This window comes from Pygocentrus nattereri, chromosome 4, assembly GCF_015220715.1.
Source record: "Pygocentrus nattereri isolate fPygNat1 chromosome 4, fPygNat1.pri, whole genome shotgun sequence".
In the NCBI taxonomy this organism is placed as follows: Eukaryota; Metazoa; Chordata; class Actinopteri; order Characiformes; family Serrasalmidae; genus Pygocentrus; species Pygocentrus nattereri.
Window position 1 is genome coordinate 15,278,163 of NC_051214.1, and position 22,019 is coordinate 15,300,181.

General features: G+C 38.3%; 1 protein-coding gene across 1 annotated transcript; it reads left to right on the forward strand.

The window, feature by feature from the left end:
* The first annotated feature begins 5,569 nt into the window (after positions 1 to 5,569).
* gata4 (GATA binding protein 4) lies at positions 5,570 to 20,712 on the forward strand. The gene is made up of 6 exons (XM_017723834.2): positions 5,570 to 6,226; positions 13,991 to 14,157; positions 15,760 to 15,885; positions 17,442 to 17,523; positions 17,915 to 18,045; positions 18,796 to 20,712. The coding sequence occupies exons 1-6, from the start codon at positions 5,695 to 5,697 to the stop codon at positions 18,919 to 18,921; spliced, it is 1,164 nt and encodes a 387-aa protein (XP_017579323.1). The 5' UTR covers positions 5,570 to 5,694; the 3' UTR covers positions 18,922 to 20,712.
* Positions 20,713 to 22,019: the final 1,307 nt, after the last annotated feature.

Consider the following 22,019-nt stretch of genomic DNA (forward strand, 5'->3'; position numbering starts at 1 on the left):
AGCATTAATCTTGCTTGAGTAATGAGTATCTAAGACAGAGCAAGCTGGAAAGTAAAGCAAGTTAACCAGGTCTGTGTTTGTTACATGTATCAACAATGTAAGTAATGTACTTTTTCTATGCCACCAAAATATGTCGTGTAAATTCACAAAGTGGGAATGAACATGTCCTTCCTGTTTCCCCAATGTATGGTAATGTACAACCCTATTTCCAAAAAAGCTGTGTAGAATGCAAATTAAAATAGAATGTAATAATATGCAAATCATGTAAACCATATTTTTAAAAGAAAATACTACAAAGACAACAAATCAAATGTTGAAACTGAGAAATGTTATTGTTTTTTGAAAAATATATGTCCATTTTTAATTTGATGCCAACAACACGTTCCAAAAAAGTTGGGACAGGGACATGTTTACCACTGTGTTTCATCACTGCTTCTTTTAACAACACTCTGTAAGCATTATATATATAGGATTTAGGATTTATAGGATTTATATATAGGATATAGTATTTCATTTGGGGTCTCCTTTGCTGTATTTTTCATTTCATAATGCAGGTCTGGACTGCAGGCAGGCCATTTTAGCACCCGGACTCTCCTACTACAGAGCAATGCTGTAGTAATACATGCAGGGTATGGTTTGACACAACTTCCCTGAAAAAGACATTGTCTGGATTGCAGCATATGTTGCCAAAACATCTATAGCTCAGCATTACTGATGCCTTTACATATGTGCATGTCACCCATGCCATGTGTACTAATGCACCCCTATACCATCATGAATACTGGCTTTTGAACTGTGCACTGATAACAAGCCAAGTGGTCTTTATCCCAGAGGACACAAAGTCCATGACTTCCAAAAAGAATGTCAAATGTTGATTTTTCAGACTACAGGACACTTTTCCACTTCCCTTTAGTCCATTTTAAATGTGCACAGGCCCTTAGAAGGTGGCAGCATTCCTGCATCCTGTTTATATATGTTTTCTTCTTTGTGTTTTAGAGTTTTAACTTGCATTTGTGGATGCAGTGACAAACTGATTTCACAGACAGTGTTTTTCAGAAGTGTTTCTGAGCCCATGCAGTAATTTCCACTACAGAATCATGTCTGTTTTTAAAGCAGTACTGCCTGAGTGCCCAAAGATCATGGCCAGCAAATACTGTTTTATGGCCTTGGCCCTTGCATATAGAGATTTCTGCATATTATTTTAATCTTTTAATGATATTATGTACTATAGATGATGGAAAAAAGTTCTTTGCTATTTTATGTTGAGAAATTTGCTCGTTTGCTCACTATTTGCTCATGCAGTCTTTCACAAAGTGGTGAACCCATCTTTAATTCTGAAAGACTTTTTTATACCCAATCATGTTATACTGACCTGTTGCCAATTAACCACGAGGTGTTTTTTTGTCATTACACAACTTTACCAGCCTTTTGTTGTCCCTGTCCCAACTTTTTTGGAACGTGTTGTTGGCATCAAATTCAAAATGGGCAAATATTTTTCAAAAAATAAAAACAATTCTCAGTTTCAACATATGATTCGTTATGTCAATGACATTTAGGGTTTGAATTATTTGCACATCATCGCATTTTGTTTTTATTTACATTTTGCACAGCTTCCCAAATTTTTTGGAAATGAGTTTGTAATAAGTAATAAATGTATGTAATAACTACTTTTAGATACTTTCTATTTCAATATGATGAGGACAATATTCTTGTGTTTTAGGGAAAACTCTTAAGAAAAGCATGACTTGATGTTTGTATTGCAGGGTTATGGGCCTGAACAAATCCTCAGTGCATGCTCTCACTAGTCAGCATGGACCCCCCAGCTCTAAGAGCAATATTATTATGTTTCTGTTTGGATTATCAGCAGCCAAAAGTTACACATTAATAATTCTGTATTTCTGAAGGGGCAATAATGTGTTCCCTTCATGGGGGTAATGGGCAAGTGACAACAAATCAATGCAGCTTCATGTGTGATCTGAGGCCTGGGTGTGTGTAATAGAGCAGGAAAAGAAATCTTTACTCTCCAATATCCTATAGTTTTTAACCTGTATTCCCAGAAATACCACAGGTGTGAATATTTAACAAAGAAAAAGGGCAAAAGGGGTAAGAAAATCTTTTTGAAATGAAACAATCTAATAAAAATTTCCCAGTGCTAGGTTCCTTTTATTTAGACTCATTTTAACTCCACCTTTCACTTCCACCAAATCAGAGACCTTAATTTATTCAACCCCTTAAATGGCCGGGCCCACCGGTGAGCCTGAAGCTTTATTGCACACTTCAGTAACCTAAGAATAACTCAGGCACATTGCATTGAAGACCCTGAATACACAAACACATATTTTCTAAGCCACTTATCCTTCTGGGTCACGGGGGGAGCTGGAGCCTATCCCAGCAGTCAATGGGCAAAAAGAAGGAAACACCCTGGACATGCCGCCAATCCGCTGCTGGAGAGATACTGAATAATAAGTCCTAATTTAATAAGCCTGGGATTCTTAAGGGGTTAACTTTCAGTCAAAAGGCCAGAACAAGTATAAGTGATTTATTTTAAAGAAGATATTTCTGATGAGACTAGATATGTGACCTGCATGAGGAAAAGGGAGTGTCAAAGAAAAAAAAACAGTAGTTTCAAAAAAACTATTAAAGAGAATATATAACTCCTAACAACCTCGCAAGATCTTTTATACCATTAAATCTGTCACAGTGGGATAAATAGCACTTAAGGTTTTCATCTTACCTCTCTTGTTTCTGATTGGAAAAAAACACAGGTGCTTCTGTCCATCCTTCCACAAGGAGCAGACAACTAAATGCTATGGGTCTGAAAGGATTTGTAGCTGTCAAGAAGCTGATACTGAGAAAAGGAAAAAAGAATAACAGTTACAAATCTAACAAAAAAGCTGCTGGTGTTTTCAGAATAATGGAATGACCACCATAGAGGCCATTTAGAGTGCTCCACTACCCTAAAAGCTGCAGCCAAGAGTGGCTCTGATGTGATCAGAAATTGACTACTGATGGAGAACTAGAGGAGGCCTAAAACAGGTGGGCTACAGTAACTGGACAAGAGAATTGTAAAGCTTCAAGGTAGGGATTTCTGATAAAGTGGCCCATAAATGTGTATTTTGCTATGGTATAATGAAATCTCTCACTGCTTCCACAGCTGAGAAAAACTCTCCAGAAAAGTACTCAAAAGCTATTAAAGTAATACAGCCTTGAAAAAAAAACAAACTTTAAAGTCAGTATAAATAACTTTGCTAACCTAACCTAAATGAGGTCATTTTTGGCTGGACAGACAGATAAAGCAATAAATGTGTTCATCCTCAGAGTCTCTTTAGTGAGGGGTAAATGAGAGTATCGAAGGCTCTACCCTGCTACTCTGCCTGTCAGGCTCATGCTGGCACGGAGATCTGCCCAGTGGGCACTACAAAGCCAGGGTGGAACCACTTAGTGGTCACTTCAGTGGGCATCAGATGATGGCTGGACCCACAGAGCCATGTGCTTTGAGGATGGGGATGGAGCCTGGAATGAAACAGTGTGATAGGGCAGCTTCTGCTTAGTCTCCTCTGCCTGGGTCTACGGTCACTGCAACACTGCTACACTGGAGGCTGTGCCTCAGTGGGGGAATAGACAGACTAGTACAAACAACACAGAGAACAGCCATAAAGGAGAGAAAGTTTTTCCAGACTCCAAACAGCTCCATGAAATTCGTAGGAAGTACCTTAGAACACAAAGGTGCAGAGCATCTTGCACCTATCATGTGTAAATAATTGGAACTATAGTATATTGTAAAAATAAGTAATAACTATATTATATTACTATACAGGCCCATATTTGTTTTTATGTATTTGTTTCTATGTATTTTATAAACAATCCCCATACAGGCTCAGGGAAACAACTGAACAGAGAAGCTCATCATTTAGAAGTGATGCAGAGGGAAGTGGAGAGAGAATGATGTGAGGACGTGGATGGCGGCTAGAAATCTGTCAGCAACAACAACAGCGACATTTCCGACTCTGAAAACTCTGGACAATAGTGGCGTCGCGCAACGGCCTTCAGCAACGGGCAACACATCCATCACTGCTGACCCTTAACACCGTGGTGACTGAAGTGGCCCATATTTCAGCATTATTTATTTGTTGTTGTTTCTATAATAATAATAATAATAATAATAATAATAATAATAATAATAATAATAATAATAATATAGTAGTAATAATAATATTTCTAATATTCTTTAAATCTATTTGTTTCTTAGTCTAATGTCTCCTTAGAAAGTAAAACTATGTAATATGTATATGTAATAATACACTGTTATTATTATTATTATTATTAATATTATTATTATTATTATTAATAATAATAATAGTAATAATAATAATACTGTTATTATTGTTATTATTGTTGTTATTATTATTATTATTATTATTATTATTATCATTGTCCTTATTTCTGGAATTACTACTGCTGTACTTTTAATATCATACAATTCGTTCTATTCTTATTATTAGTCTGATTTAATCACTGTATTCACGTTGATTTTGAATTCAAATCGTGTAAATAATACAATTAAATTTAAAAAGGCTGCATTATCAAAATATCCTGACTTCATTTTTGCTTTCGATTGTCAGATTCTGGTCATTCGGTAATGAGAATGACAGAGAATGTAAAGAACAACTGAACAAATAAACAAATAATGATATTATTATCTGATGTTGTTGTTCTTCCTCTTCTTATTATTTTTTTATTGTTGTTGTTATTAATAATTGTTATTAATAATGGCAGTGGTATTCTTGGTGTTGTCGTCATACCAGTCCATTTTAAATAATGTTTAATGGTTTTACTTTTTGGTTTTACTTCCTCCCTCCCAAACAAAGTTGAAGCGAATCCTGGGGGAAAACAGCACAAGTTTCACCGAGTCTTTTTAATCTAAATGTCAACAAAAGCCACAGAACACTAGCTTTCACTAATCCTCTGTGGTCATGATGGGCCCAGCTACGTTTAGCTAATCCAAATAATCGTAGCACGGCCTTAATATCGCACAGGCAGAGAAACCAGACTGAAGACATCATTAACCAGCCGATTTACACTGAAAGCACTTGTGCGGTGCTTCGAATTGACATGATTAAAATGTGCCAAGTGGTTGAACATAATAATAAATGCCGAAACAAGTAAAAGCAATTGTGTTGGTGCGACATGTTTTTCTTTGTTTGAAACCACCTTTGGTTTCAGTGACAGAATGTAGCAGAGTAAGTAACATGATTTGATTTAGTGGTAGAATATTATAATCCACATGTTTTGAAAATAAATTAAAATATGGAGTAATAGATCTAAGTGAGGCGGGAAAATGAAAGAGAGAAAAAGAGAGAGAGAGAGAGAGAGAGAGAGAGAGAGAGAGAGAGAGAGAGAGAGCGATTCTCCAAGTTTCTCCGCTTAGCTCACTCCCCCTCTGTCCCCGCTCTACTCTCTCTCTCTCTCTCTCTCTCTCTCGCTCGCTCTCTCTCTCTCTCTCTCTCTCTCTCTCTCTCACACACACACACACACACACACACACACACACACACATGCTCTCTCCTCCTCCTTCTGATTCAGGTGTGGGTTTTCTCTGAAGCTCAGTGGGCTCGCCATGCTCTCGCTGAGGGGCGTCCTGCGCTCTCCCGCACCCTAACGGCAGCAGCTCCCGCACTCGCGGCCTCGCGCGCCATGTATCAGGGTTTAGCCATGAGCGCGAGCCACCACCACGCCGCTCAGTCCTACGAGGCGAGCTTCCTGTCCTCCGCCGCGCCCGCCGCCACGTCGCCGGTGTACGTGCCGAGCCCGCGCGTGCCCGCCGTGCTCCCGGGGCTGCCCTACCTGCAGGCGCACGGGGCTCCTCAGCATGCAGCCTCCTCCGCGCACTCAGCCTGGGCGCAGGAGCCCGTGCCTTCTTCCTCCTCCTCCTCCTACAGCACCGGCGGCTCGGTCAACTCGTCGCACGCGCCGCCCGTGTCCCCGCGCTTCGCCTTCCCCACCAGCCCGACGCTCGGCTCCGGGGTGGCTGGGGCGCGAGAGAGTCCCGCGGGCATCCCAGGGAGCGGTGCTCGCGGCCTTGGGGCCTCCTACCACCCGAGTCCCTATTCTGCATACGTGAGTCCCGGCATGGGTGGCACGTGGGCCGCGTCCCACTTCGACAGCTCCGTGCTGCACGGCCTGCAGTCCGGAGGCCAGAGCGCCGCCGCCAGACACCCGAACCTGGGTAAGAGCTTCAGAACAAGATCATGGCAGGTTGATACGGGTGAGAATTTACTGCAGCTGTTGGACAGGATTGCATCCTGATTGCGCGCGGCTGCATCCGCAAATTTTTGCACACTCTAAAAACGCTTAGTCAGTTCAAATGAATAAATGCTTTGAATTAAATAATGTTAAGCAAAAATGTTGTTAACATGGACAAAAGCAACACTTCATATCAGTTCAAGCCTTAAAAACAACTCAATTCAGCTCCTGCCCTCTGCACTTTTTACAGTAGGCAGGAAGGTTTTGAGCTTAGTGCATGACTTTACGATATACAAAGAATCTCTTACTGATGGAATCAGACATAAACACGTCTGTTGCGGTTATAATTTAAGAGTTTAGTATTTTCTTGTCTTGTGTATTATTTTATCTCAGCATTTCACAACTCAATATCATATCCCAATTCTACATTCTCTATAAAGAAATATATCTAATTATATATATATATATATATATATATATATATATATATATATATATATATATATATATATAATTCTATATAATACGGCACACGATTTTAAGCTGACATTTAAAGTGTTTTGATCTTGCCTTTGATCTGGTGTGAAGTGCATTATTTTAATAATAAAAAAAAACTTAAAACCTCTTTTAACAACGTAACTCAGCATTGCTATGATGTGATGTATAGTATATACATGTATATACTATATATAGATGTGAGTATAAGGACTTGTTTGTGCAACAAATTCTAGGTTTTCATTTAAGAGTTGAGGGTTTTGACTTCGCCGTCGTGAGTGATTAGAGTGATCAGGACCTATGAAAGGTGCCTGTTCTTTGTGGTGGTGATCAGATCGTGATTAAATCACATGAAGTCGCCGCTTGTGGTCACGTCTTTTAACGCAGTTGCTCTTTGGTTGAGCTGATCTTTCAGCATAAGCCTTATGATTTGTTAGGCGCAAGCTCCGGTTCTAGAACTGATAAGTCGCAGTGGCTGTTACAGTAAGGTGGTTATATTCAATAGACGGAGCCTGCCCTAAACTGTACCCATCAGAGTGAAACGATAGACATTTCACTATTCTAAATATTTATTGCTCTTCCTGGACACGATCGCGCACTGCTTTTTCTACCCAAATTTAAGCAAGAACTGAAATATCCATTGTTTTTCTGGTGCATTCGAAGTGCAGTATTTCAAAACGGGCTTTAAACTGCTTTGACTCGACATGGCCATGTAGTGATTATACAGAAAGATTAATGCCGTTTTTTTGACATGATCATGAGGTGGTTTTGTGTCATCTTACAGACAAACAGGAGGGAATGTACTGCACGACCCTGTCGCACGACCCTGTCGCGATTGTACATCCCAGTCTGAACATTTAGGTTTAAGACTATGAAACGTGTTTAAGCGGCTTCGCCTTGCATTGTTTTTAGTGCACCTGGTTTCTGGTGCACTACTGGATCAGAGTTGTGCAAAGTTTTCGACATGTAATTACAGCCGAACACTGGCTGTTTATAAGTGATCGTACAGGTAATAGGAGAGAATTTACTGCTTTTTATCGCGCGTTAATGGTGCCAAGTTAAGGCTTATAATTCTTCAGATATGCCAAAAGGAAACAAATCACGCTGTGATGAGGAATAGCTGGCGCACGTGATTGTAGAGCTCATTTTCTTATCCAGTGCCGCTGAGCTTGATGGCCTCGTGTAAACTGACTCTGTCTGACAGTCATTTTAGTTATACTCTGTGATGCTCCTCATAATCATTATGCTGTTTAATATTATTTAAAAATGCAGATTTGCATTATTTTAACGAATTCAGCGGGAAATATCAACGACACCTCATAATTAAAGCGTCAAATTCTGAGGGCAGTCATTTACCCGCACTAAGTGACAACAACAACAACAACAATAATAATAATAATAATAATAATAATATCAACAACAATAATAATAGACATTAACAGACCCATTATAACTTTGTTATATATTTATAAATTCATATACTATTTTATTTAGTAACTATAACTATTGCATGCACGTATGTGTCTTAAGTCAACGTTCAAAATGAAAACACACTTAAGTGCACATCCTCAACAGAGAACACACTTCTGTACATTTTAATGCACAATTATTGTTTATTTGCTTTGACCATAGCATAGCGGGGAAAAATACAACATAAAATGTAACAGGAGCAAAAGTTATGGCACAGTTAATATGTGCTTGTTTTTTCAAACATGCAAAATTCAGCAAAGTAACAGTAATTGTCCAATACGTTTTGCAGAAAAATGTCATATTTAACCAGGGCTGTTCAAACTTTTACATACGTCTGTATGAGCATATGTGCGTATATATGTAGGTTATTATTTGACAAGGCTCAACGTTTCTGTTGATTGATGTCGTGCTGTGTTTGTCACATCACTGTTCACTGTACACTGTCCAGTATTATCCTATTGTTTAACGACCTTCACTTCAAGCTTCCCACATTACTGTGGAGCTCACGGTTAAATCTTTATCTAATATTAGACATAATTAAATGATGTACGTCCAGATTCCAAGCGTTTACTTGTGCTTTGATGTGTAGTGGATAGCCAGGTGATCATGCTGAGGAACTGGATTTTATCCTGTCGTCCACTTACTTCGCGCTTTCTTGCTCTGGTTTTTGTAAAAAGCAAAAACAAGAAAAGTTTCCAAACTACACGCTCTGCTCCACTAAGACCAGCGGTTAGTCTTCGGATAGAAAAGAACAAGCACAAACGAAACACTACACTGTAAATGCGCAGCTGTTCACGCAAAAAGAGCTACGTGTAAAAACGTCTTTCGCGCTTAAACGACAAACTCAAAAAGAGGTGATGTGTAATTGACTAAGAAGACTGTGGAACTAGTATTCTAAACACTAGGCTGTTGATAAGTAATAACACTACGACAGACAGAATTTGAGCTTCTTGACTCTTGCGGCTAATCAGACATGAATACTGTTCACGTAGCCGCGAAAGCATTTCGATAGCAGGTTAATGAAATCATCCTGGTATAGATCGCCAGCTGAGTACCTTCCTACCCTGGACCTTTTATGCCCAAAACAAAAAAAAGCTGAATTTACGCTTCACTTTACGTTCTTAAAGGGAAACTCCACCATTTAAAAAATTGTATGCATAATTCAATCGTTTACATGTAAATAAAGTCATTTAGAGTGGGTTGATTTGAAATTTGCCATCTTAAGAAACTTACCGGATCAGAACTGCTCACGGTGTGGGTGATGGGAACCAGACGTCCGAAGCGTCTAAAAGCTACCTCACCAAATCTATGACACAACATGGTTCCGAGTACATTGTCTGATGCCTGAGACATTGTTTTACTATAGTTCTGAAGTTTTACGAAGTTTTGTGTTAAAACATTTTTTAAAAGCCTTTTGTGGCAGAGACGCACCTGATGGGCGATGTAATGAAAATAATTTAAAAAAAAAAATTGAACTACTATTTTAACATCAAGACAACGTTCAGAAGACACGTGTAGGTTTCCCAGTCGCTTTGAGTCAGGAATAGCATGGCTACTGTGTTGCAGCCGTTAAGCTTCTCTACTGTGAACCACACCACATAAAAATCTTTGTTTACATCTCATTGACTGAATGATGCAGAAAATCATAATAAATATGTCTTATGTTTTAATGCAGGCTTAAATACTTCCATGAGTGTCTAACAGTGAAGTACATGGATTAAGAAAAGCAATAGAGAAATCAGTTGGGTGAATTTAAAGTATCAGCTCACTAGATACTATTATAGCTCTAGGACATTGTAAGATCTCAGTGTGTGCTTTATCCAAAAGCAGTCCTGTCCATTAGTTTAGAAGTGCCCACGATATAAATCGTCTGTAAAGCACAGGCATGATCACAAAATGTTGGACCAATCTCCCCAACATGTGAAAAAGCAGAATAATGCTGGCTTAAATATTACCCATCTGTTATCTAATCCTAAAGTCCTGATACTGGCCACTGATTGCAGTCTTGCATTGTTGGCTATGGGCCTGCATGTGTCTGACATACAGGGATACAGTATCAGGTGGGTTTGGAGGTGGTTACCCAAATACCAGCTTGCTATCAGTGGGGTACAGGACACAGAGTGGACTTTGAGCTTGTTAATAATGACCATGTCAGCAGGAAAGAAAGAGAATGGAGACAGCTTGCATGCGCTTGAGTTTTTTGGTGTTAACTTCTAAGGTTTGGGACTATCAAGTTCTAACCTTGCTCTTAGCATCACTAAGCAGTGTGGTGATAAATATCATTGGGTAACTGTTGGGTTAATACATAGAACAGCACTGTTTAAAACAAAATGAGTGAAATTAAAGGCATACCCATTCAATATACAATGCTGAAAGTCATTAAAAAGAGTGGAAAACGAGCAATTCAGGGCTGTAATGCCTATCAGAAAAAGGTTGGAATAGGCACTTGTTACCCCAGAAACGATCAGCTACATTTAATTCTTTATACCACCATTGAACTTGAACAACACAATCTGTTATGATGTATCAAAGGACACAGTCATGGGTTGAACAAGCACATACCTTTGACTCAGTTTTACGTACTGCTATATAGGCTAATATTATATATTCTGCAGTAAGTAATGAAGCAATAAAGGGTGTGACCAGCCTATCTGTCAGCATTTCTCTAGGTCTATGGTCTATCTGACACATTGCCAGATGTATGGTTAAGAGTGATCAGTGTGATTGATATTCTATAATTAGGCCAATGTTCACAGCAAACGTAGAAATCATGAGTTAATCTCCATTTTTGAAGCATCTTTGCATAATTCAAATGTTTAGATGCTAACTTGCTCATTTAGAGTGGTCAGATGTGAAATGTGCTATTCTAGACAACCTTGCCAACCTGAATTTTCTGACCAGTAGTGCTGATAGGAACCAAGGGTCACACTTGTTTACTGTCCAAAATTACCAGTGAATGTGCAGGTCTTTGAGTTTTATACATAATGCTGATAATGGTAAAAAAAAATGGTAAATAAATATATTCTAAAAATATATTATAATGTATTATTATATATCATAAAATGTATAAAAACCCTATCTTTTAAAAACAATGCCTTAAACATCTGGTAATGTATTTGTAGACATTTTGTGTAATAGACTACTGTGATGTAGCTTTCAGAGGCATTAAGTACTTCAGCTCCTATCACCATTGATGGGAAGTATTCTTGGCATTATGAGAAAGAAATAGAGGAATGGTTACTCGTTATCGGGCCTGGCCAGATCATTTGTGAAACATGAATGAAAAAGGCAGTATTGGTATTACTTGGTACTGCAAGACAGCACTCAAAAATGTATTAGATTGCTGCTGGTCTGTGAAGCTGATTAGTTTGTCTAATTAAGTTAAAGTTTCAGCTTCCTGAGAATAAGGCCATCGTGTCATTTTGCAACATTCATAACACACATCCTTTCATGTATTTCCAGTGAACTTTGTTCCATGATCAATCAGCTAGTCTAAATATTTTGACAGGTTCTATAATTGCCACACAGAAATCATTCTCTAAAGCCTGCTTTCTCGGTCTGGATGAACACAGAATCTGACTCATGCTGTGTGGATAAATCAGATTTAGTCCAGTCTTCTGCTTGCAACATATTGGATGCAACTAGATGTTTGTATGATAGGTGGCTGCTGGCACCCGAGGTTGAAGAAAACACTGTCAGTGCTCTTTTGTTCATTGTTCTTCTCACACGTGCCAACTGGCTCTCGTAAGTCTCAAGGTTAGAACCGTAGCAATGTTTCTGTGAACCTTGGGAAGAGGCCACTGTTTGTCTCCAGTTCAGCAACATCCAAATTCCTTACAGAGACTCAAAGTAAGTGTACCCTCAAAGGTACAACAGTGGTTTTAAGGTCCAATAGTGTACCTTATGAGTTTTTCCTAGTGGAAAAGTAGATATTTGCAGAACAGAACATTAATATAAAAAGTCTGGAGATGAGACAGTGTGTGTGGAGTCATTACAGCTTAGAAAATATCATTTTCAAGGATTCTGGTACAGTTATGTCCCCTGCCTAAAGGTACCATCACAGTGACAAGAGGGGTACTGCCCCAGTGATGGTGTCGTACCTTTTTTACTGGGAGTGTAGAGAAACATGCAGGCTTGGATTTCTTTACAGCGGTGCTGATAGGATAAAACTGATAAGGCATTAAACTCTTCTTATGACCACTGCAGTGAACAGTTCTGAGACAGTAATTTACACTAGAATGGCATATTTTCCATCAAACCACTGTGACGGACTTTGTTTAAATCTTAATGATCTAATTAGGCAGAAATCTTGGAAAAAAAACTATTTGAATTTAAATTTAATTCAACAGTTGCAAAATTCCCAGTTAATTAGGCTGATTGTTTCTGGAGTATTAAATGCTTAGTTCAAACTTTCTGGTACGCAGCCACTTTTTCTGCACTTTTAGTGTTATATATTGAAAAACATATATTATCTTCAATTTTTTAGCCGTGTATAGAAACAAAAATTCTCAGTTCAGACATTCAGATTGGAATCAGACATGTGATGTGTTTAATGCTTCTAAAAAGCTACAGCACAAAAAGCTGAAACAGTTACAGATATATTACCTGTTGTCTAAGAAATTGTTTAACAACAGTGCAGAGATGGCCTGAAATGTATTTTATGATACTGAATATGCTAGTTGGAGAGGTACCTGCAGCGAATTGTAAGGCAAAATAGTCCCTAACGAAAATTTTTACATATTCACCACTTTTTTTCTATTATAAACATTACATACAAAGACTTATGCAGGTTTATAGGTCATTTTGGACAGTAAACAGGGATGGCTATATTTGCACTGTAAACCTCATGAGCCCTGGTTCCTATCACCACTACTGGAAAATCTGAGTTGAATCTAAGTTTCTCTATAATGATCTTAACGACTGACGCACTCAGAAATAAAAAAAAGAAAAGTAGTGCTTTATATGATGTCTATGATTCATTTGTTTCCTGAAGGAAACAAATTTCTACTTTCCATCCACCACTGATTAGCACTTCAATGTATAGTTTTATTTTTAATTTTGCAGTATATTCCATAGTTTAATTTTTTTTTTCAGCAAAAGTGCCCAGGCCCTTTTTGCTGTGAGGTCATGTTGCCCCCTGATATAATAAAGCTAAAATATATAATAAAACTGAAAATATTGTAATGTAAGCAAGCTGTACACTTTTGTGGCATGTATATTTTTAAGTATCTATATTTATGTTGGAAGAAATAATGTATTTATAGACATGAAGAAGCACATGGAGGGTTAAGAGCCCTTGTGTTCAAAGAGATTAACGTAAGTTAACACAAATTCTGCCTGACACAAACTTAATGGTCACTCGAAAGACCATGAATAATATTCTTGGAAAATAAAACACATCAATCTTGGATTATAAGGAAATAAACACACTGACTTAAAGTGTCCTCTCTATTCTCCCACTTGTTTTTACTGATCCATCCTTCAGCAACACTGTTAAGAGCCCCTCAGGGACTCTGTGTGATGTTTCCATTTATAAAGATTAGCTCAATTTCTGCTCTATATACAGAGCAGCCTTTTTATCAAGAGAGGACCTGTCTCAAACTGAGAAAGAGCAGACCCCGAGCAGACCTTGGCACTAAAGTATGAGAAATAGCCCCTCCTGCTGGTCAAAGGAATAGAGCACAGCTTGGTCTATAGAATACAGCTGGAGTTTGCTCATGTATGTGTCAGACAGAAAATGGACAAAATAATATTCTTTATGTTTCTGTCTTTGTTTTTCCAGAGCTGTTTGATGATTTTGCTGAGGGTCGAGAGTGTGTAAACTGTGGGGCCATGTCCACTCCCCTATGGCGGCGAGATGGGACTGGTCATTACTTATGTAATGCTTGTGGTCTTTATCACAAGATGAACGGCATCAACAGGCCACTGATCAAACCACAGAGACGACTGGTGAGGCTGTGTTAAGTCACATCACCTACTGGTTTTTTAATTGAATGGACAAAATGTTGAAAACAGTGTAATATCATTGTGTGTGAGGTTATGATAATTCTACTCATGTAGGGCTGAACGATCTGGGGGAAATATCTAATTGTGACCGGTACAGTGACTGCAAATTATATGTAATTATTTTTAAGAAAACTAAGCTCCAAGCCTTGTTTTGTTGAGAAAAGCACACCTATGTTTTTGGATTTGAGGCTTGATCGGTGAACGTGATGTGCCCGACTGCCAATTCATTTGATATAGAATATAATGAAAATTGCACTCTTTCACACTGCAATTTTAATATAAGAGTCATGTGAAAGTTTTCATATTGAATTCACACGAGAAAGAGCGCAACTTTCTTTTTATTCTATATATGAGTTGTTCCAAGTAATTTTAGACCATTTCAACTAGTCCAGTCATCTTGAAATTTGAGTGCAACGTAAGGGACAGCACAGTTTGCATTATGCAGAAAAAAACAGTACAAATTGGGACAGTAACGATACATTATATGATTATAATATACTATATATAATATACTCATCTATGAGTCACAAGTTTCATTAAAAACAAATAGTGAAAAATAAGAAAAAAATGTAAAAATGCAGAAATAAGAAAAAAAGACATCTTAGGTATCCATAATGATGAACAGTGCTGTAGATTATTCTAACATAACTAAATGTACAATATATTATGGCAATTAGAGTATATTATCCTTGAATAACTTCTTGCTGTTGTCAAAATCTTGAAATATTCAATATAACATCTAAAAGTACCTTATAGTTCAGAGTTTAAATCATCACTGTTAATAGGCATTATTATAAACAAAATAACAAAATATATTATTGTAAAAAGCAGTTCCAAACTTTGACAAGGTAACATGAATGTCACATTATTACCTCTAGAGGGTTCTCCAGAGATGTCTAAATCATATGAAATCTCATTGTGGAATCATGTAAGCATTGAAGAGAATTGTTTTAGCAGCCGTCATCACACACCAGCAATCAAAAATATCAACAGCACTAATAACCCTAGTTCATATTTAGCACTGCTCAGTTATGTGTGTACTTCAGAAGTTTCTTTCTAACTAGCAGAGCTGTTAGCAAAGTCCAGCAAGGCACCTGGGCTAAGCTCTACAAAAATAAAGGAAGTATATACTGTATAAAGCACCACAAAACCCACAGCTACCTCTGTTCCCATCCAAAACCACTTTCATTTTCAAAAGTTGTTATCTCTTATTTGTGTGCTGAATTAAATATTTCTATAACAAAAATCTCAGTCTGCTACATTTCTACTAAAGGCTTTATCTTTTAGCCATTATTGCAGACAAGGATAACAGAGTTTTGCAGAACAACATACTATTAGTTCCAAAAAAAGGTCTCTCAGACATAAACATTTAATGGTATTCCATAAAGACATATTTATTTGGAAAACAGGATAATGTCCATTCTGAACGATGGCTGTATCACAGAACTGTCACTCTGCTCTTCTGCTATGAGAGCAAGGCTGCAGCTACTACAACTAAATGACAAATCATCTCTATCTCTCTCTGACACATATGCTCCTACTCAGTCTGCTTCCAGGAGAGTGGGTTTATCATGCACTAATTGTCACACTACTACCACCACTCTGTGGAGACGAAACGCAGAGGGAGAGCCTGTCTGTAATGCCTGCGGACTCTACATGAAACTGCATGGGGTAAGATACAGCGCCACAATAAATTCCCAATCAATATGATGAATGATTATTAAACTATGACCAGCAGTGGGACACACTGAGGCAAAGGCCTGAGGTCCTAAATGGATGACAACTATGTCATCCTGAATTATGTCATCAATTATGTCACAGTCAGCATGTTTAGTGTCCAACATTTGTTTCATTACTCTTGCACTAGAGCTATGAGTCAGGTTCATAAAAGTGTGCAGCAACCACGCAAAATGTGCAGCATGGTAATTAAGTCACATAAAGTCTGTAGTGGTCATCTGCGGTCATCTCCTTAAAGTTGTGTTTTTTTTTAACATGTGTTAAAAAAAGATCAAACTGAGAGGTTGATGAGCTGCTCAGTGAAGTGCACAATGAAAGCTTTTCAGATACATAGTAGATAAAGCTTCATTAATTCAGAGGAAAATTAAGAACAAAATAACACATTCTACCTTGGTGGTTGTTAAGTGTTTACCAAGATGTTGCTAGGCTGTTGATAATGGTATCCCAAGTGGTTGTTAAGGTGTTTTTAGTGGCACTACATAATATCCCAGGTGGTTGCTAAGGTGTTGTTAGGCTGTTGGTTCTTCAGATTGACAGATTCTTCTATTGTTACAAGCCTGACGTTGTAACAATAGCAGAACCCTTCTTGGTGCTATATATAACCCTTTTTAGAAAGGTTCTATATAGAACCATACACAATGCATTCTCCATCAATCTGAGAAACAAGTTCATGCAAAGAATTACTTAACCATGGAAATGGTTCGTTGAGTGTTTATGGTTCTATATAGAACCACTGTCTGTACTAAAGAACCATTGAAGAGCTATCTGTTTTGAGAGTGAACTCAGCAAGTTTTGTGATTCAAGGCAATTAATTAACATGATATTAACTGTAAGAACTTCTAGCCACTGTCAAAAGTGCTGACAAGACAAAAAGAAACCAAAAAACTATCAATATTTTACAGGGAGTCCCAGTGTTTGGCAAAACTTATTTTTTGTTTTTTAAATCCAATTAGCAGAACTATATTTCAAGGTGCTGGAAAATACTTTATGCATAGATGGCCATGCTCATTCACAAAATTACATATTATTGCTCCAAGTTCTTAAAAGGCACTGTGCTATTAACAGTTATTTTGTATTAGCTTTGTATCTTCATTGCAACGCTAAAGAAGCAAAATTAGGTCAGCAAATATGTCTAGGCTGGATGACTATGTTTTTGGTAAAGGGAACAATGCTTAACTATGCATTTAACCTTTTAAACCCGGGTCAGCAGTTCTGATCTTGGAGGGCAAGAGTCCTCGATCTTTGGATGAACTCTTTACTTAATTGCTAGATTATATATCTGTTTTACAACAGCAACATCATCCAACTGTGCTGGACTCTGGTCTTCCATGACTATAATTGATTGATAGGTTCCCATGCTCTCTTATACCAACATGACTTACTTATTAGCTTCATAGTTGTGAAAAAATAATAATAAATGAATAAGTCTACTACTCAAAGGATCAAAACCAGCAGTGAATCTATTTTTATACAAATCTTTTTCCTTGCAGGTTCCTCGCCCTCTTGCTATGAAGAAAGAAGGGATTCAGACTCGCAAGCGCAAACCCAAAAACCTCAACAAGTCCAAGCCTGGTATGACAAGCATGCTCTAATATACATGTGTGCAGTCTTGAAGAGGAAAAGAGATGAATATAATCATGAACAATATAATGTTTGCATGTTCTCCCTGTGTCTGCGTGGGTTTCCTCCGGGTTTTCCGGTTTCCTCCCACAGTCCAAAGACATGCAGTCAGGCCAATTGGACATGCTAAATTGCCCCTAGGTGTGAGTGTGTGAGTGACTGTCTGTGTCTGTCTGTCTGCCCTGCGACGGACTGGCGACCTGTCCAGGGTGTATCCTGCCTTCCGCTCGATGACTGCTGGGATAGGCTCCAGCACCCTCCACAACCCTGATGGAGAAGCGGTATAGAAAATGGATGGATGGACAAATAATAATAAACCTTTATTTGAACATATGATTAACAGGGACCCCTGGGACTGAAGGCCACACTCCCTCTGGTGCAGCCAGCACTAGTGGCACTACAGCAGAGCCCCGCGCCATCAAGACTGAGCCAGAGACGCCTACTCTTTATTCCCATCATAACATACATACTCAGGTAAACCAACATACACACGCAGTTGACTAAAAAGACCTGATTTACAATTCAGTGATTTATTATGTTGCATCTACCATACGCTGCATTGTGCAGTGAGCAACATGTTCAGTAAAACAGAATGATGTTTAATCTTATACAGAGACTCAATAGTTTTATTTGTTGCAGTTATATGGTCCATTTGGAGAAATTTGTTCAGGTGTAACAATAATTCACTTCAATAAACAAATAAATAAAGTACTGTGAAAGAGTCAGAGACCATCCTTTCAAGGCTTTACAGGCTGATTCTGAAGTCTGTAATTGGGATTACTGGGATTGTAAGCAGCAGAAAATGCAACTAAATTCAAAGATCAGACTAAATTAAACTAAGAAAAATGCAAATTTCTTTTAAAAACTGAAAACAAGCTTCTAAAAACAATGAAAGCTGTAATAAAGGCATAAGATGAATAAACTAAATACAAAAAAAGATATTCTGCTTAGTTGATGAGGTTTCTAACTGTCTGTTAAATATGTTTTCTGCTCTTTTTCTGACACTGACAAATGAACTAGTACTTGGGTGTTTTGATGGGAAATTGAAAAGAGTGGTCTCTGACCTTTGCATAGTATACTGTATATACACAAATAAATAAATAAATAATACAATAGATGACTGCTTGAGTGATGGAACCTTAGCTGACCAAGAACACAACGATTACCAATCCTAGCTGTTAATGCAGTCACATATTTTGTGGTTTTGTATGTTTTTCTTCCCAGGTCTCTGCTATTCCAGCCTACATGGGAAGCCAGTATGGGGCATCATCCCTGAAACTCTCCCCAGGAGGCCATGCAGGAGCACCCACCTCTAAGAGTGAGCCTTGGAACAGTCTGATTCTTGCTTAGGCACCAATGTGACATCCTATGGTCAGATGCTGCACTTTCCGTGAGGACCAGCACAAGGCCTGAGACATGTCAGACATGGAGAGCAAAGAGGAACTGCCTGGCAACCAATCCTCAAAACCAAGCAAACACAACCATGAGACAGTGGAAGATACTGTAAAATGGATCTCTGAATTTATCCTATAAGAAGCAAGAGAACAGAGGATTTCAAGGATTCAAATCAGAGTCACTAAACAAGCAACAGAACTGATTAATATAATAGAAAGAAAATAAGAACTTGGCCTGTCAAGGCTAAAGAACCTTTGGACAAACAATGAAGATGACTGACACCAGAAACCAAAGACTGACAACAGGAACACAAAATATCTTGCAAAATCTCACAGACTGATGGATTTACTCCTGTAAAGTGCCTTTAATATTTATGACAAATATAGTGACAAATAGACAAGCAATATAAGTTTTTACTGTTAGCTTTCTAGCATTTGCCACCTTTTAAATAATGTTATACTCTCAACTTTACAGGTAAAACATGGCAAAGCGATAACTTTGCAGGCTGGTAATGATTCTTATTAGTGGCCTCTGACTTTAATATCCCTGATGTTCTACTAATGATAACAATTTGGGTGATTACTTCTAGCTTTGCTTACTTCACACAAATACTCTCCCAGTCCGAGGGTCACCTTTGCCAGAAATATGTTGCACATTAAGAAGAATCTGGCCCATCTAGCAAGAGAAAAGCCTCTTAAAGAGGACATTCAAGCACAGGCAAAGCACTCCTTATATGAACAAAGGTAGCCCACTCCTAACTGTTTGAAACAACAACATAAGGATATATTCTCTTATATTATATTAGCCAATATTGTTCCAGCAAAAAACTGTAACTTTGTACAGTGGTGTTCTTTAATATATAGTACATAACACACAAAATCAGGCAAGAGGACCCATGGTGTTCCCACAGTGGGAATTTTAAAATTACCCACAAAACTGGTCCAAAACTAGACCACTGTAACTAAAATGAAACTATAAGAGAACTCTAAAGAGGTCCAACACTTGCATGGACCTTTTAACATTCGCATGAAATATCATGAATTTTGTAGATGTCACTCATGGTTACATTTACATAAGATCAGTCTTGTCAGAATGAAATCAAAATCAAGCCACTTCATTCATGAAAACCAAAGATCTTTATCAGAAATCTTGAAAGCAATGTTTATAATTATGCACCAGAAATTCTTCCCTTTCAGGTGACTGCATTTATTGATTCCTTTCCTCTTAATTTTGAGGAAAACATTTACCCTTAATATTTATTGACGTAATACAGGGTCAAGTCATTACTTTCTTGTGGCACAGGGTCCTAACTGTGGGTGAGGTCAGTGTAAAGGAGGGATCTCCATTATACTTTAAACAGTGTTAGCATTTTCCTCATTTGTTTATGAGGAAAACATTCTGCTTGTGTAATTTTCCAACAGTATATGAATGTGTATAAATGTATGTAGGCGATGTATAGACACCTAACTCCATTATAGTGCTTTACTGTGTAGTAGAAAGACACCATGTGGATGGAAAAAAGACCATGGGGGCTTAAACATGGGCTACATTTTAGTGAACCAGTAAACCAATAAAGAACCATGTGACCACACTAAGTGCAAAGGACTATCATGAGCTGTGACAGTGACTATCACAAGCATTGAAGTATTTGTGCAGTAATTGATTATTAAAAAATTGATTACTATTTTTCTTTGTTATTTTGTCTTTGTCAGAATTTATGGAAATAAATAGATTCATTAAACCCTACAGTGTCATTAAAAACAAAATGCACTTAATTTCATTTCACAGTTTCATTACCTAAGAGATGGTGTCTGCAGTGGGTAATTCAGTTTATGATTACATTAAAAGGGACTTCCATTTTTCAAAACATCTGCATAAATTAAATGATTAAGATATAAACAAAGTCATTCAGAGTGTCTTGACTTGAAATATTCTCTGTGCTGTGAAGAAATTTACTCAAAATTGTGAATGCTACATCATGCTACATCATGGAAAGTTATTACATGGTTATGAATATGCTGCCTGACGCCTGGGATATTGTTTTACAATAGTTTTGGGAAGGCTTTGGTATAAAATGTGTTTCTGAAACACATTCATGGCGGGAAAGTACATGCAGTACATGCAAGTACATAAGGCAAAATAGCTCCCAAAGAAAGCATATTTTTTCAGACATACCACTATAAACATTATTTTAAAACTAAAGAGGTTTTAAAATAAAGGGAACACTTAAACAACACAATATAATTCCAATTAAATCAAACTTCTGTGAAATCAAACTGTCCACTTAGGAAGCAACACTATTGACAATCAATTTCACAGCTGTTGTGCAAATGGAATAGACAACAGGTGGAAATTATTGCCAATTAGCAAGACACACTCAATAAAGGAGTGGTTCTGCAGGTGGGGACCACAGACCACTTCTCAGTACCTTTCTGCTTTCTGGCTGATGTTTTGGTCCCTTTTGAATGTTGGTGGTGCTTTCACACTCGTGGTAGCATGAGACGGACTCTACAACCCACACAAGTGGCTTAGGTAGTGCAGCTCATCCAGGATGGCACATCAATGTGAGCTGTGGCAAGAAGGTTTGCTGTGTCTGTCAGCGTAGTGTCCAGAGGCTGGAGGCGCTACCAGGAGACAGGCCAGTACACCAGAAGACGTGGGGGAGGCCGTAGGAGGGCAACAACCCAGCAGCAGGACCGCTACCTCCACTTTTGTGCAAGGAGGAACAGGAGGAGAATTGCCAGAGCCCTGCAAAATGACCTCCAGCAGGCCACAAATGTGCATGTGTCTGCACAAACGGTTAGAAACCGACTCCATGAGGATGGTATGAGGGCCCGACATCCACAGATGGGGGTTGTACTCACAGCCCAACATCGTGCAGGACGCTTGGCATTTGCCAGAGAACACCAGGATTGGCAAATTCAACACTGGCGCCCTGTGCTCTTCACAGATGAAAGCAGGTTCACACTGAGCACATGTGACAGATGTGACAGAGTCTGGAGACGCCATGGAGAGCGATCTGCTGCCTGCAACATCCTTCAGCATGACTGGTT

Bases quoted from the DNA above. Each gene is read 5' to 3' on its own strand.
- gata4 (XM_017723834.2), top strand. From the start codon at position 5,695: ATGTATCAGGGTTTAGCCATGAGCGCGAGCCACCACCACGCCGCTCAG. The intron at 6,227-13,990 runs GTAAGAGCTTCA...TTGTTTTTCCAG, and splicing joins CGCCAGACACCCGAACCTGG to AGCTGTTTGATGATTTTGCT. The intron at 15,886-17,441 runs GTAAGATACAGC...TTTTCCTTGCAG, and splicing joins TCTACATGAAACTGCATGGG to GTTCCTCGCCCTCTTGCTAT.